General features: G+C 38.5%; 1 protein-coding gene across 2 annotated transcripts in view; it reads left to right on the plus strand.

The window, feature by feature from the left end:
• Positions 1 to 17,488, plus strand: part of ITPR2 (inositol 1,4,5-trisphosphate receptor type 2) — a 461,522-nt gene that overhangs the window by 243,414 nt on the left and 200,620 nt on the right. For both annotated transcript variants that reach the window (XM_045554169.1, XM_045554170.1), the window contains exons 35-37: positions 1,078 to 1,268; positions 6,639 to 6,781; positions 11,842 to 11,950. In XM_045554169.1, coding sequence (XP_045410125.1) covers positions 1,078 to 1,268; positions 6,639 to 6,781; positions 11,842 to 11,950 — 443 coding nt within the window. The remainder of the gene's footprint in view (positions 1 to 1,077; positions 1,269 to 6,638; positions 6,782 to 11,841; positions 11,951 to 17,488) is intronic.

The following is a 17,488-nucleotide window of genomic DNA, read 5'->3' on the forward strand; positions in this document are numbered from 1 at the left end:
ATTTTCTCTCTCTGCTGGAGCTGCCTCTTCTCTCTCCCCCCATTCTACCCGTATTTGATGATCTTTGGAGTTACTTCCAGCTCTATTCTGCTTCTCTGTCAAGTCCTAACACCTTCATTTGGCATTCTCTTCAGTCAGGTATTCTGCTTTCCTGAGAGAACATTTCTACATTTCTTTGACTTTATCCTCTGGGTATAAACTGCTGCTGCCAGATGCTCTGTCTATGTTAGTCAGAGGGAGGAGGGCCTTAACTTCCCAGCTATTCAGATGTTATGGGCCTTAACTTCCCAGCTGTTCAGATGTTATTTAATGAGTTGCCCAGATGATTCCCCCAGACCCTGTGCCATGGTTTGCTTTGGTTGACTATGCACTTGAGAAGACCTGTTCTAACTCTAATCTCTTGTGGGATAGTTTCTTCTCTTTCTCTGAGGGACTAATTCTATCTTCATTCTGTCTTACAAAAATGCCTCAATATTTCTATTTTCCTTGTGACAAGCATTCTGATTTTTCAGTATTATTTTGATATAGCCTATTACAATATAAATTTCTCTGGATCTTGGGAAGAAGGATATGCACTAAGATGTGCCATCTTCCAATGCATACTTTTTACACTCTTCTACTTTTTATTTCCACCCTCAGATGTTTTATTGCTTACAATTTTGTGTGTGCATGTGCATGCACACAAACACTAATTAAATTAATGAATGGATTGACAGAATTTTATCATATGTTTTCTGTCTGCTTTCTTATTTTCTTTGGCATTTGAGAAAGCACAAATTTGCATGGTTGTTATACAGTGTTTTTCTGTATTGATGCTGTATTAAGTGCATTTCAAACATTAATCATTAAGAAATCAAATAAGTTCTTGAATGTTTAATGGACCCACTTTACTATTTGGTCTTAAGAATTGAAATACTTTCAGGTTAAAAGCTTTTACGGTTATATAAAACAGTTTAATGGCAGAGTTTACAGATTTGATATATTTTTCTTTTTTATTTTATGTTTGTAAGACTGAATAATATATAAGAAGCTTTAGTCAAATTAAGAGGGAAATATTTTAAATCTTTTATTTTTCAGCAAAAAATCGTGGAATTGCCATTCCGGTGGATCTGGACAGCCAAGTTAATACTCTTTTCATGAAGAGCCATTCAAATATGGTACAGAGAGCAGCCATGGGTTGGAGATTATCAGCTCGCTCTGGACCACGCTTTAAGGAAGCGCTTGGAGGCCCTGCTTGGGATTATAGAAACATTATTGAAAAGCTACAGGTATGATGAGAGCATGAAATAGTATTAATATTTTCTAAATTGCAATTTTTAAAATATGTGGTCACACAAATAAAATATGATTGAAAATATGAAGTTCTAGTTGGGGAACAGGTCTTACTTTACAACTGTCCACCACCACTACCCTTGTAAATACATACCTTTTAGGTAAAAGTTGTTGTGAGTTATTTTTTAAAGAGTGTATATTACTTAATGTGTTTTGATAGTATGGTAGTGGATGGTGGGCCTTAATATCAAAATAATAACCATAATACCAGTAATAACATTGGTAACATAATTTACCATAAAGTTTTATGTAATAAATTAAATATTCTTAATCTTGGTTTAATTTATCTTTCAGTATTCTCTTATAATCCTTTAGGCAGAATGGTCCAAGCAACTTTACTCCCCAATTGCTTGCATAGTATCTCACTCATGCTTTTGGCTGGGCATTGTATTAGTTTGGTAATTAGACATGGTCTTAGTTTGCTAGGGCTACCATAACAGAATACCACAGACTGGGTGGCTTAAACAACAGAAATTTATTTTCTTACAGTTTCGGAGGGCAAAAGTCCAAGATCAAGGTGTCAGCAAGTTTGGTTTCTTCTAAGACCTCTCTGCTTGGCTTGCAGATGGCTGACTTCTGGCCGTGTCCTCACATGGTCTTTCCCATGTGCATGCACATGTCTGTGCCCTAGTTGCCTCTTCTTATGAGGACACCAGTCATATTCGATTGGGGCCCACTCATATGAACTCGTTTTACCTTAATTACCTTTTTAAAGGCCCTATTTCCAAATACAGTCACATTCTGAGGTACCATGAGTTAAGATATATTTAGATCTGTAAGATATATAACATATGAAATCTGGGGGGAATACAGTTCAGCTCATAACAGACATCTTCCCATCCACATAATTAGTGGAAAATTTCATGGAGTTGAGTTGTGGTATGGTTTGAAGAAATTTTTTTGGTTTGGAGAATGGTCAAGACTTGAATGAGAATAAATGAGAGCTCACATAAGTGCTATATGGGATTAAAAAAACAAGTTAGATTCAGAGAGTATGAGAAACTTGAAGGGTATGAGTCATTAAAAATGTGGGGGAAAATATCACTATGGGTGACTAAGCAGTTAATAGTTTGCAGGATTGGATTATCATGAAGAGACCAGAAGAAGGCAGGTGAGTTAGGAGTTACTTAAGATCTCAGCCAGGTGTTGCAGACAATCATGAGGGTACGAAGGATTAGCAGTCCTTGGATGAAGGTAGAGGGAGGGCGTGAGGGGAGCTTAGGAGGCCCTGACGAATGGAGACAAGGTGATACTATCAAGACTCTTTATTACAAGAAGAAAGTGGAAAGGACACAGTAGGGGCAATGGCTATGGCCATTGAAAATACCACTGAATTAGGTTAACAGGCTATTGGTTGTATTAGAAGTTCAGTCTATATTTGTAAATAATAGCTGGAGCAAGGATAGTGGTTGGTATTGCTAAAAGAGAGAATATAGTGATGGGGGGGGGACACCTATGAGAGGCTAAGAGTGGCAGAATGGCCAAATTAAGAAAGAGGAAAAGGCAGGGCCAGAAAGGAGGAGGTTGAGGGTCATGAGGAGAGTCCAAGGGAGTAGAAAATCTCAGAAGAGAGGTAGGTAGGAGTGTTAGCCAGCATAGAGAGGGTATGCCTGGCACTTCTTTTAGTACGGTGATTGGCATCCATTAAGTAAATATTTATTTAGTGTAAACTCTACACTAGCTATGTGGTAAGTGCTGGAGATAGAGCCATGGGGTCTGTGCTCTCATGGGATGTACATTCTAACTCACTAAACAAATGATAAAATGTTAGATAATTAAAACTGCTATGAATAAAATAAAGCAAGCAAACAACATGGTGGAGAATTACTGGGAGAGTTATTCTGTGAGTAGGGAGTTCCTCTCTAGCAAGGTGACATTTGAGTCTAAGAGGAGATTTTAGGACAGAGAATTTTATGGGGAGGGAACAGTAAATGCAAAGGTCCGTAGGCAGGAATGAGGCTGATGGGTTTGAGGAACTGAGAGAAACCCACTGGAGCAAGAATTTAGTGACTAAAGGAGAAAAATATTATGAGATAAGGAGCTAAATCGTGTAGAGACTTCCATGGCGCTATGATCTGAATGTTTGTGTCCCTCTCTCTCCCATTCATATGTTGAAATTCTACCCCCAAAGGTGATGGTGTTAGGAGGTGGGGCCTTTGGGAATTTCTTAGGTCATGAGGGCAGATTCCTCAGGATTGGGATTAGTGCACCTGTGAAACAGGCCTATGGGAGCCCATGCAGTCTTTCTACCCTGTGAGGACACAGCAAACAGGCACCTTCTACGAACCAGGAAATAGGTCCTCACCAGACACTGAATCTGCCAGTGCCTGATGTTAGACTTCCCAGCCTCCAGAATGATAAGAAATAATTTCTGTTGTTTATAAGCCACCCAGTTTATGGTATTTTGTTATATCAGCCCCAAAAGACTAAGACACATGGCAAAACATTTGTATTTTATTCTAAGCATGATAGCAAATCACTGGAGATTTTCAGCAGAGGATAGGCTGACTTGGTTTATCTTTAAAAAGATCCCTGTGGATTTGGAGCATATTCTAAGGTCCAGACAGGGAAGCAGTGAATCTAGTTAGGTAGTTTTGCTTTAAATTCAGGCAAATGGTGATGGTGGCTTGGCTTAAGGAGGTAACAATTGTAATGAAGAGGAGTAGATGAATTTTGGATGTATTTGGTTGTAGAACTGCAGGACTTGGTGGATGGATGGATGCATTGTGGGTTGATGAGGCAAGAAATCAAAGATATCTCTGGGTTTGATGTTATTGTATCATTTGCTAAAATAGGAAACAATGGGAGAAAAATGTTAGGGGAGAGCTGGAAGGAGGAGTTCTATTTGAGGAATTTTCAGTTTGAGATACCTATTTGTATACTGAAATGGGTGTGTCAACTATGCAGTTGGATATATGAGTCTGGAGTGGTGTGGAAAGATGTCCATGCTGGAAACTTAAATGTGGGAAGTTCCAGCGTATACATGAGATGAAAACCATAGAATTGGATGAGTTCACTCAGAAGAAAACATAGGTGTAGAAGAGAAAAGAACCAGGAGCTATCAGAAATTGGCGAAGGAATGGTAAGGACATAGGTGGAAATAAAGTGTGGTGTCACAGAAGCCAAGGGCAGAAAGTGTTTCAAAGAGTAGAAACAAGTGTGTAAAATATTTAGCAGTGATTAAGATGAGGACAGAGAAGTAACCACAGAATTTGACAACAGGGTGGTGATTGCAGCAAACTGGTGCTCAATAATAATGACTACTAATATTTATAAGAAATGAGGGGCCAGTACGTGTTAGAGGTTGTTCTATGCACTTACCTTTAATCTTTGCAGCAAGTTGCTGTGATTGCTAATATCATTACCCTAAGCTTACACGTGGGCAGACAATGACTTAGAGGTTGCATAGTTGACCCATGATCAAAGTGAGAAATAATAATGGAATTCACATCATAGCCTGAGCACCATTTGTTTAGTAAATGAAGAAATAAAGAGGTAATCTAAACAAGAGGAACCTTTTAGTGACATTTTATTAAATATGGTCATATTTGATAAGCATACTGTCTTCTCACCTGCATATAATATCTAGTTTTCCCCTTTATATTATTTCCTTTCCAGTAGTCTCTTTTAACTGTTACCAGAAATTTCTCAGAAAGCTTATTTAGAATAGTTACAGTAGAAATGATCCCTTTTGCTAAAAGGGAAAGAGTTCAACATGAGTTAACTCCTAAAATCTAGCCATGAGAAATCAAGAGGGTGATATCCCCATCTGTACTCCTGTAGCTAAGAGTAACAATAAAGCAATTGGCAGTTTTCTGCTTAACAAAATATGCCTTGGCTATGGGTTAGTAAATTGTTGCTTTATGTGGGAAGTTGGTTTTTTTTATTTTTTGTCTTCTAGCATAGTTTAAAAACAAAAGGGGGATGCTTTAACTATTAAAGAATGTTCAGGAAATTATCATTGTTTATAGTTCATTTTAGAAACACGTCAGTTAGGATGCTTTCAGCTTTAACACACACACTATTCAACTAAAAGTGGCTTAACACATTGACTGTCACACTAGAACAAAAGTTTTTTCCTTGGGGCTATGGGATTTTATTAAAACAAAACAATCCTTTCTAATTTGTTATTTTTTGTTGTTTTCTGTCAGTGAGTTATATGCAACACAATTCATGTTTTTAGAATTAAATTGTCAATATTAATTGTAACAATAAGAACATCAACAAGTAAGATTTTTCACGAACCAACTGCAGAGTTTTGCTTCACAAGGCCCCGGGGTCAAAACTAGCCTGAGTTAATTACAACTCACTTGGCAGTCGATGTGTTAAACAATAAAGACTGTATCATTTCATAGAGCAAGAAACCCTGGAGTTGCAGCTTTCCCTGAGTTTGGTTAATTCAGCAGCTTGAATTTTAGGCCATGGCCCCTAAAGCCAAAGGTCTGTTGGCTTTCAGCTTAAGGCTGGTCCCCCAAGGTCACAGGAAAGCTGCCTTAGATTTTGGATTCACACCCTCAGGCTGCCTTGAGGGCAGCAGGGCGCTCAGCACATACCCCCCTCACTCAGCAGACTTCTCCCAACTCTCATTGATGGGGAGGGACTATGTCACATAGTCATACCTAGACCTATTGCTAGAGGGGAAATGGAATAACTAAGACTGGCTTAAACTATGCAACCTTGACCCCAAGCTGAGGGGGCTCATCTCCCCAAGAAAGTTGCTGCCTGATTCAGAAACATCGGAATTCTGTTAGCAAGGAAGAGGGGAAGAAAGGATGTTGTGGAGGTGACCAATAGGGTTTATCAAAAAATATAATTTGAAATTCTATTGAGCATCACTGAACCCCTCACTGTAAAGTACTAGTACCGCTTCAAATAATGTATCAGTGCATTTCCCCATCAGAAGAAATGATCAGCTTTGGATGACCAGTGACACATATCTGTTCCTGGAATATGCCCCAATTTTTTCCAATTTGATGAATACAGTGTCCATTACAACCCTGGACACTGCAGGGCCCATACAGTGGCTTTCATGACTTTTCCTCTTATATGTATATCCTTAGAAATCCTATAGCTACCCACCCCTCCTATATCTTGTAAATGAAAAAAGCAGAGACCCAGGCAGTATTCATACATGAAACCAGACTATGCTTAACAGCACAGACACTGGTGTCATGGGAAGATGGGGTACATCTTCTCTGCAATTCCCGTGTCTCATTCTTGGTTAGTATTCTTAGGTTTGTTATATCTTCAAAAGACCAAATCTGACTTAGGTCTTCACAAGGGTTCTCTTGTGCTTTCTTCCTCAGGATGTAGTGGCCTCCTTGGAGCAACAGTTCAGCCCAATGATGCAGGCTGAGTTCTCAGTGTTGGTTGATGTCTTGTATAGTCCAGAGCTGCTGTTCCCTGAGGGAAGTGATGCAAGAATAAGATGTGGCGCTTTCATGTCGAAGTAAGTGGCTATGCTCTGAGATTCTGTTAGCGTCACCAGACCGAGATGGCCTCCAACATTTCTGCATTTTACTCTGCTGATATATAATGACAGTCCACAAAGTATGTGCAAGGTCTAAAATCCATCTTAAAATATATACTGCCAAAATAATTAAATTGAGTCATTTGAAATTTTATTTTGGTGAAGGTCAAGTTATCGTATTTTACTAAAATTTACTGAAAATGAAGCATGTCATTATTGGGCACAAAAGTATCATGCCAAATAATATTTTGGTTCTAATTCCTTTGTATAATTATATGACATGACCTTTTACAAGATTGTTGTTTAAAGTCACTGATTTTCATTGAGACGGGGAGAAAGGAAAGGGAGCCAGCTGTTGTGGTGTGTGCTTACCTACTATTTTGTCTAATATGCATCCTCACCCTGAGGGACTGAGCGGTTGCCTCACTGCAGAGGTGAGGATGCTTCGGCGCAGGTGTGCGTCGGGGCTTGCCCGAGTTCTTACGTCCCAGACCCAGCACATGGCCGTGCTGCCTTGAAGAACCTCATCTGCAGCTCTGCCACTTACTTTCTTGGTATTTTTGTGGTAGTGTCAGATCTATGTGTTATCCATCCCGCTGCTTCTCATGTGGCTGAGGATGTCGCTGGAAGAGGTCTGGAAACCTCCTCTGTTGACAGTGGCTTACTGAGGCAGAAATTGGGGGACTAGGGACACGAGAAGTGTGTTCCTTTCTTTCACCAGTTAAGCTGGGACTTTGGGAGTGAACACAAGGTATAGGATGGGAAGAACTGACTATAGATCATGTTGAAGAATAGGTGGAGTTTCTATATATTATGGCCAGAATCAGGGATTTTTGGCCCTAGACCTGCTATATCTTAGGGGGACTGGGAAGAATGTGTTTGTCCGGGCACTTATCTTCTAATAAGGATTTTAAAGTGCAGAGGCCCTAAGTGTCTGCGCACCTGATGACTGCTGAGAACATTAAAAAGTTTACGTAGAGGTATTGCCTAGTAATTCAGTATAAAAATAGAGTCTTTGAAAAATACCCCTCCTATGAATATATAGCAATGCATAGAATATGGGTTAAAAAATAGGTAATACACCTGGGAATTTTAAGTTCAGTAAATTAATACGATACGATAGATATATCCCAGAGACTTGATAGCCTGGAACAGGGGTTGGCAAACTCTGGCCCTCAGGCTAAATTGGTCCTGTTGCTCATTTTGGTAAATAAAATTTTATTGAAACACAGCCACATTCATTCATTTATGTAATGTCTGTGGCTGCCTCCATCCTACTGTGGCAGAGTCTACTAGTTGCCACGGAGACTGTATGGCCCACAAAGCATAAAATATTTACTATCTGGTCCTTTAGAGGAAAGGTTTGCTGACTCCTCATTAAGAACTAGGGTGCCAGTATGGTGGCTACTAGCCACACATGGCTGTTTAGAGTAAAATTAAAGTTAAATAAAAATTCACTTCCTCAGTCACATTTGCTACATATCAAGTGCTCAATAGCCACATGTGGCCAGTGGTTCCCAAATTTGACAGCGCAAATATAGAACATTTCTGTTATCACAGAGAGTTCTGTTAGACAGCAGTGGTTTAGAACCTGAAGACACAGATCTATGAGAAAGTGATATAAAGCCTCCCAGGATATCAAGTAAATACTGAACTGTGCTGAAGGTGGAGGCAAGCCCGTGGCACTGCTAAGTAACTAATAGGAGAGAAGCAGAAGTGATATGATAATGGGAATATATTTTAGATTTACGCCCAGATGAAGGAGTGGTTGAGAAGAGATTTTTGTGCTATTACCACTTGTAGTATGGCCAGAGTCCCAGGAATGCCTGCTTTGTGTTCTAGTGCTTATCCTACCCCTTCCCCAACGCTATGAAGAACCAAGGGTTTCATCTGCAAGAATATCTAACAAAATTAGAATCCAATTTTATTAATAGCTATGCAAGGGGCCTTGTGTTGCTGTGCATACTGCCCTGCTAAAGCTTGGTTGGAGAATATAAGTTTAGGGCAAAGGCCTAAGTGGGGTTTCTTACTTCCTCAAATGAATCTAGCTCTTGGAACCTGTGGACTCAGATGGGTCTGCAGGAGGATGAGAAGGACAGATCCCAGGAAAGGACCTGAATTCACAGATCTCTTTAGTCATATGAAGGAGCAAGAAGAAAATAGGTCAATGAGACTGACAGCCTTTAAAGCGGCTGGTGGGGGTCCTTCCCAGTCAGCACCTCCTCTTCCTTATGAAGAGGAATCTCAGTGTTCTGTGGGATATGATCCATTTGTGGATTTTTAAATTGACTTAGGTAGAGGCAAACAGCAAATTTAAAAAATGAATTAGAAAAGATGTAAAATACCAGAGTGCATCTCAGATAGGAAGGATGACTTTTGTGTCAGTTCACACACTCCCATACACGTACTTACATACTGGGTTGTTTTGTGAAATGTATCTTACAGTGATCATAGAAAAAAAATATTTGAAAGTCACTGAGCTAACCCAACCAAACATTATGTGGTCTATGAATACCTTCTATAAATCTGTAGCAAGTAGTCATTCAACTTTATGGTTGATATTTTCAGTATGGTTAGTGAATTCATTATTTTATCTAAGGAAGAGCTAAAGAAAATGGAAATATGTAGCCTGAGAGAGAAAAAAAATCGAGAGAAATCTACCATATCCACCAAAACTATTTTCACATATTAAAAGACTATCATGTGAAAGAAAGGACCTACTAAATAGAAGTTTTAAAGAGGCAGGCTTCACTTTTCTTGCAAGGAGAACTTTTGAAGTTATTCTGTCCACTGGACCTGCCCACATGGATACATATAACACCTTGTCCAGACTCAATGTGTCCAGAAGGAAATCATTGTTGCCTTCATTGTGTGCTACTCTAGCATGAAGCTAGTATCATTTAAAAGTATCACTGTTGGCAGGGCACGGTGGCTCATGCCTATAATCTCAGCACTTTGAGAGGCCAAGGCAGGAGGATTGCTTGAGGCCAGGAATTCGAGACCAGCCTGGAAAACATAGCTAGACTAGTCTCTGCAAAAAATAGAAAAATTAGCTGGACATGGTGGTGTGCGCCTATCCTAGCTACTTGGAGGCTGAGGCAGGAGGACGGCTTAAGCCCAGGAATTTGAGGCTGCAGTAAGCTATGGTTGTGCCAATGCACTCCAGCTTGGGTGACAGAGAGAGACCTTGTCTCAAGAAGATAAACAAAATAAAAGTATCACTGTCCACATATTAACCCAGTCTGTACATTACAGGAGTCTCTGATCTGTCCTTCCTCCTTTTCTTCCACTTCCCACGTGTTATTATTTACCCGTCTTGGCAATGACACTTCTCTTGAGTCCTGCAGTCTCACCCCGCCCCATGGCTGTCCATCTCCTGCTTGCTTTCACACCTCTGCAGCTTCTTTCCTGCGGCCATCGGTGGTATCTTTAGCACATGTAGGAAGGGTCATTCAGGTCCCTATTTTCTCTAGAATAACACTCCAGACTTTTTAAGAGTCCTAAATATTCTAGTCCCTTCTTCCCAAACCACATCTTTTAAGCTTTCCTTTTCTAGATCTTTTAGTGTCAGCCAGCAGTTAGTGTACATCTCATGTCCTGGGCATGACGGTCAGCTTTCTGCCTCTGCTCTTTGTTCACACTGTTCCCTTTGCAGGATGCCTTCTCTCCCCACCTTCCTTGCCAGGCGAAATTGTCACAATTACATGTTATCTCTTCAGTGAAACCTTCTCTGATCCACCCTAGGTAATTTCCCCCAACAGAGTGAAGTGGTTTCTTTGTCTGGTTTATGGCATTTGCTGATACCTCTGTTGTAGCACTAACACGTCAGGTAGCTGGGTGCAACCTGGTGTGTGGGGACTTTGCACGGGAACCCTGAGATTCAGGAGGTCAGTAAACTGCATCTTGTCGCCACAGAGTGGTGCTTAAGAATTTTGGCTCAGGAGTCAGATAGACATGAATCTGTTTCCAGGTCCCACCACTTAATAATTATGTCACCAGAGGCAGGTTGCTTTCTCTTTCTGGGCCTCTTGTTTTCTCATGAGCAAAATTAGCCTGAGCCTGTCTCATTGGCTCGTGAGGATGAATTGAGAGAATCCCTGAGAGGTCCTTATACTTGACCCTGATACCTGATAAGCACTTACGAGCCATTAACTAGGGAGAGCTCACTTTTTCTCAGGGTTCTGTCCCACAGTACTCATCTTACTGAAATCAGGCCATTTACTGTTACTCTACAGCGTTTTGTTACTATAGGAAGACATATCTCACAGGGTCATTTTGAGGACCAGCTTTTTAATAACACTAGCTATATCTGCTAAGTTATTAATTATGATTATGGACATTTTACTTGATTTTGAGTTCTTGGGGACATAATATATAACCAGGATCCTGAAACATTTCTCCTAACAGAACATCATTGCATGGTTCACCACCATAAAATTGATTAGAGTTTTTGCTCAATTATAGCAAAAATAGTAAATGGATAGACTGTCTTAATGTAACTTTTTTTTTTTTTTTGCTTCTAATAACAGAAACTGTCTGTTTCTACCAAGCCCTAGCAATGAAAAATAACACACTCTTATTAATGGAAACTGGAAGGCAGCCTGTTATGCTAAGGTTGCAGTGGTGTACACTGCCACTGTCAGTAATTAATGTAACAGTACATAAAAATGATATGGTATAACATAACATAAGGTCATATACTACAAATATTTATATTTTTCTGCTAATAAAGTTGTCTTAGTTCATATGATGGGATTGAGAGTATCAGTGTCTTTTCAAAGAGTGTTGTGTCCCACTGAAAGAACGCTACCTAAGTTTGGGAAGCACCGAGATACACTACCTGTAAAACAAAAAGGATGTTTTATAATACAAAATTTATAAGCTGAAGTGTAATTTTAAAACTTTTGAAAACATGTATCTGGTTTACTTCATATTCTCAAATAATAGTGTGATTTTTTTTTTCTCTGAAGCCCTTGATGTTTATATGTAGCTTGAAGAGAAATCATTGTCCTTTTTAAGGTTTAATGTTTTGCTTTAAGGTTGATTAATCATACAAAGAAACTAATGGAGAAAGAAGAAAAACTGTGCATTAAAATTCTTCAGACATTACGAGAAATGCTGGAGAAGAAAGACAGCTTCGTGGAAGAGGTATTTTTTTTAAGACTTTTAATATTTGGAAATAAAGTAAGATTTCCAGAATACTGTAGCCTATGAATTATAATAGGCTATTATGTGATTACTTGCATTATATATTAATGGTATATGTACTTAGATGAATTAGATAATTTTGGTTTTTATAGTATTAATCTCTCATGTCTTGTTTTGAGTTGAGAAGTAACTAAGATTAGAGTTGCCTAAATATTTGGTTCATTTGTTTTATTATAATCTGTCTTGGATATGTGTGTTTTCCTTTTATGGCTTCAATGGACCACATGACCTTTTTAAACAATGAGTGATTGAGACACATTGTTTAGATTTTGTATAAAGTTTTGCTGGCATATTGAGAATGCCTATGCATTTTGGCATATGTTGATTTTTTTATTTTAAATATATATTTATGTTATTTTTGATACTATCATGTCAAATATTATAAAGTAATACTATTTTTAATAAATGGAATAGTCAGTTTCTATTATTAACTATATTAACTTGAGATTGCAGAAATGATTTCCAGGGAAATATCAATTTATAGATATTAACTGTCAGTCTATTATTAAAAATGACAGCTCTGGTGCTCATTAAGAGATAGCTAGAAGGATGTTTAATACCCAGCGTGATACACTTAAATATAAAATATAAATCTAGAGAAGTTTTTTTTTTAAAGCTAGCTAGCTTTTATGTTAGGTATCAAACAAAATTTGTCTTATGCTCCTTAATAACTTTTTGGTCGGTTTTGGTAAATACTAATCATCAGATATTTTAAAACTGGAAAGATTTTATTTATTAATTTGTGTCTATGCTGTCTAATTCTGAATAGACTGTAGTGGTTGGGTTTGACTTTTTTAAAAATACATTCCTGTAGGAAAGAGATGCAGTGAAATCTGGATATTAATAGAAGAGGCATTGCTTCAAAATACTCCATTTGAATCAGATTATTTGTTTCAGTAATAAAAATGCCTTATGCTTTACATTAGTTCTCTTCATCATTTAAACTATATTTGGAAACAAATGATCAAAATAAAGGTGGTCAATGCAATTTTAGCAAATGTTTCTCTGATGTGGGACTCAAGAAAATGCTTCAAAGTTTGAGTGTATGGTACACTTTTTAAAAATGGTAAATGGAGTTTCTTAGGACTTTTTGCTGTCTTTCTCTGATTTCTTAAAATATTGCTATAGATTGTTGGATTTTGACAGAGATACTAGATCCTAAAGTAGAAACATGAGGTCAATATACATTTTGACAGAAGGTGAAGTTTACAATAATAGAGACTTGTGTTTAATTGGAGATATATGACAAGCCTTGCATTTTTATGTAACAAATTATTATTGAGTTACTCTAAAGGAAAATAGGAGAGAAATCAAGTAAGATTTTACTTTGACTAGTCAAGGGTATTTTTGTGTATCTCCCAAACCTCTTTAGAATAGATCACCTGTTTTTCCTTTCCGTTCCCACTGCTATCATTAGTTCAGGCTTTCATTATCTCTTGTCTAGAAAACTCCAGTAGTTCAGTTCCCTAAGACTGCACTGCTCCCTTGAGGGGAGGCAGGGCTGCTGTGTTCACAGCTCCAAGGGGCCTCATTCGTATGAGATATGGTGTGAGTGGCGCCCCCAAGACACAGTCCTCAGGGAAAACTTGAGATGAGAAAGGCTAGTTGTGGGTCATTCTTTCAGTAGCTCAACATATATGTTGTGAACAACTATTAAATGCCAGTGATTGTGCCTGGGCACTGGGGATATGGAGATGAATGACACAGTGTGCCAAGAGCCACCAAGGGGTACAATTTATATGCTAGCGGACCCTTGTAATAGTCTAGGCCAGACATCATCAGAGCCCTTCGGATGCCTTCAGGGGCTCTGCAGGGCCTTGATGTTCCAGGCCCTCTATTTGTCTTCTCTGCTTCCCCCCCTCCCCCACCGCCCCCACCATCCTTCTTACCCATTAGCCTCTGGAAATGTGTGTTACTCAGTATGCCTGTGAGGTACCTCAGGCTCTTCCTTCCCTGAACTTGCTGTGTCTGGAATCCTAGATTGCTGAAATCCAAACAAGCTTCAGTGTCCCCAGTGTTAACCTTTGTGGAGGAGCTAAGGGATTGTCCTTATCAATTGTTCTGGCAAGTGGTGATTACATTCTCAGTAGAATTTCTGAAAGACTTCATGCCTCTCTTTTATGACACCTTAGACTGCATCTGATATTTAGTTCAAGCTCCTCATTTTAAGCTGTCACTGAGTCCCAGAGAGGTTATGTGATTTGCCCAAGATGACACAGCAACAGCCAGAACCAGGGCTTTAATTGGCACTCCTTCCTCTCTGCCTAATCTTATTTCTTAGTCACAGCCAACTTTTACAAATTTTGTATTTTGCTGTTAATAAAGATTAGTATACTTTGTCTAGCAGGTTCATGGCTCCAAATTTTAAGACACAGGCGGACAGAGTATAAGACAGAATATAGCATCAATAGCATCCACAATAGGTAAAGGTTTAGATAAACCTCTAAGAAAATATTAAAGATGGGGGAAATATTAAAGGTGCAGTCATTTAACTAAGGAAAGAAAAACCTGAAAAAAGACTTATAAGTATCTAATTTCTTAATTTCCACATTCTCGAAGGACAGAATAAGAAAAAAATTGTAGCTGAAAGAATTCTAGCTCTTAGACAACTTCTTAATTATAAGTATTTTGGAATGAGAAGCATTTCTACCAGTGGAAACAGGAGACTCCCCCTCCTTAAGGAAATTTAAAGAAAAACAGATGGAGAATGGTTCAAATACCTACACTGGGAAAGAGACAGGGCCAGTTGATCTCTACACGTTGTCAGCTGGCCCTTCTTAAACAGTTGGTGCTCAGTTATCCGTGCCAGTGGAGGGAGCGCTAAATGATTCACCAGGCTGGGTGGAATAGCATTGGGTAACAGATTTAGAAACTGCTCAGAGATACTATTGTACAACTCAGCATGCGCTCTAAGGAAAAACCCTGATCTCAGTAGTGGGATAAGAGGTGGCTATGTTTTCATGACTGTATTAGTTTCCTATTTACAAACCACTTAGTGGCTTAGGACCACATAAATTTATTATCTTACAGTTTTGGAAGTCAAAAGCTTAAAATCAAGGTGTCAGTGGGGTTGTGTTCCTTCTGGAGACTGTAGGGGAGAATTCATTGCCTTGCCCCTTCTAGCTGGTAGAAGGCCTCGGCTAGTGGCCCCACCATCCTCCATCTTCAAAGCCAGCAGCATAGCATCTTCTTCTCTTCCTCCCATCCTCTTTCTCTCCTCCCACTCTCGTCGGTCCCCTCTCCCCCAGTTGTCACATTTCCTTCTGCTACTTTGATGCTTCTGCCTCCCCTTATAAGAACTGTTGGAACCACCTGGATGATCCAGTATAATCTCCCCATCTCAAGATCTTTAACTCAGTCACGTCTGCAGATTTCCCTTTACCATATAAGATAACGTGTCTACAGGTTCTGGTAACTAGGCAACAGATCATGAGGATGTGGGCATGTTTGGAGAGGGTCATTGTCCAACCTACCTCAATGATCCTTTTATTGACAGTAAGAAATATCTATCGTGTAAATGCAGAATTTAGTTGTGGCTGATTAAAATTGCTGTGTAGGGCAGATTATATGGGTATGAACATAGCAAAAATGCCTGGAATTTATAGCACTTTGCTGTTTTCAAAATATTTTTAAATATTTTGTTACCTTTTATCAATTCTAGGAAGTACATAGAGCAGGCAGTGTTACCTCCACATTGCAGATGTAGAAAGAGAGACTCAGAGAATTGTATTGAGTTACATAGCTTACCTAGTACTTGGTCCTCTAATACCTAATCAACTAGATTTCTACTATCTGTCTATTGAAGCATTCCTGAGAGATTTATCAGAATTAAATAAAATCAGGAAACTCACACCAGGGTTTTTCACACTAGCTATCCTAATATTGCATTTGAGACTCCACATATTTAAATTTAAAATGTCAGCTTAAAAGAAGATCTCCATTTTCATATCCTTGGTCCCTGACACCAGAAGCTCTGTGTGTGTCTGTGTGTTTTAAGCTGGTAAACATTTAAAAATAAGGCAATGAAGCATAAATTTGCTTCATGGTGGAACCAAATGTCCTTTAAGGAAACATATTAAGGATATGTGGTGTGACTACGTATCTGGTAGTCAATTATTTTTTAAGAGTTTAAAATATCCTTGAGTACAATTTTTAAATTAATTATACTTAGGAATATTCTTCCTTGCTTTATGTTCCTTAGTTTGTACCTAAAAGGCTGAGAGATAAGATGTTGGTAGGCAACATCTCAAAGATTCTTGAAAGAATAATATTAACAAAGGAAAATTTAATTTTTTGTTATGTGTTTCTATACGTGAAATCATCTAGGGATCATATAGTGACTTAAGCTATAGTACTTATTTTTATTGAAGGATAAAACATGAAAATTGCATATAGAAAGTCCTTAAGGGGAAAATTACCTAAGTGAGTTTAAGAAAAACTTGATTAAAGTATTATTTGTTTAGGTGATTGTGATAGAAAAGCAAAAGTTTACGAAGGCTATAACTAAAAACTCTAACAACTTTGAAAGCTCAAGATTCCTTTGGAGTTGGTCATGTTTGAATGGCTTTTTAAAGGTAGCAACAGCAGGCATATTTGTACTTTCAAAAAAATATGTACGTGGAAAAATTTGGGGAGAGAAAAAGAGGAGAAGGAATGTATCAAAATGGCTTGAGGGCAGTATGGGTTCTAATATTCTCTATCCTTAAAGCCCTTTTGTTCTCTTCTCTCATTTCCATGACCTCTCCCACAACTTCCCCACCCCATCTGTGACAGCTGTTGAACAAAGTAGCTTGGTTATAGCACCACACCTTTGTTCCGTGTATTTAAAGACATTGTAGGTCTAGATCTGTGTCGAGGTGAGGTGGTGATGGAGGCAGGAAGAGCTTATGTGGATTGGATAGAGGTCAGCTGATGAGACCGGAGCAGGAATGACGGATGCTCAGAGGATTGGTTTGGTTTTAAGGATTTTTATGGTCAATTTCCTTCATCTTTTACTCTTCAGTATACATTTTCATTAAGATTTATAGAACATTACAAGTTATTTCTATTATAATAAGGGAGAAACACAGAAATCATGAAAAGGAAAGATGTGTATCAACTCCAGTCCTAAATATATAAAATTCGCAGCTTCTGTGCTTTAAAATTGGAAAAGATACTGAGTACTGAAAATATTCACGGATAGCCTGTGGAACCAGCAATTTAAAGTCACTCTCTTTATGCTGTAGTCAAAGAAGTTGACCTATTTAGAATACCAGTCAAAATTTCCCCTTTGAATATATTCCTATCTACTAATGTTATACTGACATAATCTATAGGGCAACAAAGCTGTTCAGTAAAGTTTAATATTCTTAAAATGTTCAGATTTAGAGTACCATATTGTATCCTTGGAATATTGTTGCAAAGATATCTAGAAACTGCCTCTTCGATAGCTGTATAGTTTTAATCACTGGTTTTAAAAAATAATGATAACTAGCATTT

This window comes from Lemur catta, chromosome 6 (assembly GCF_020740605.2).
Source record: "Lemur catta isolate mLemCat1 chromosome 6, mLemCat1.pri, whole genome shotgun sequence".
Lineage (NCBI taxonomy): Eukaryota > Metazoa > Chordata > Mammalia > Primates > Lemuridae > Lemur > Lemur catta.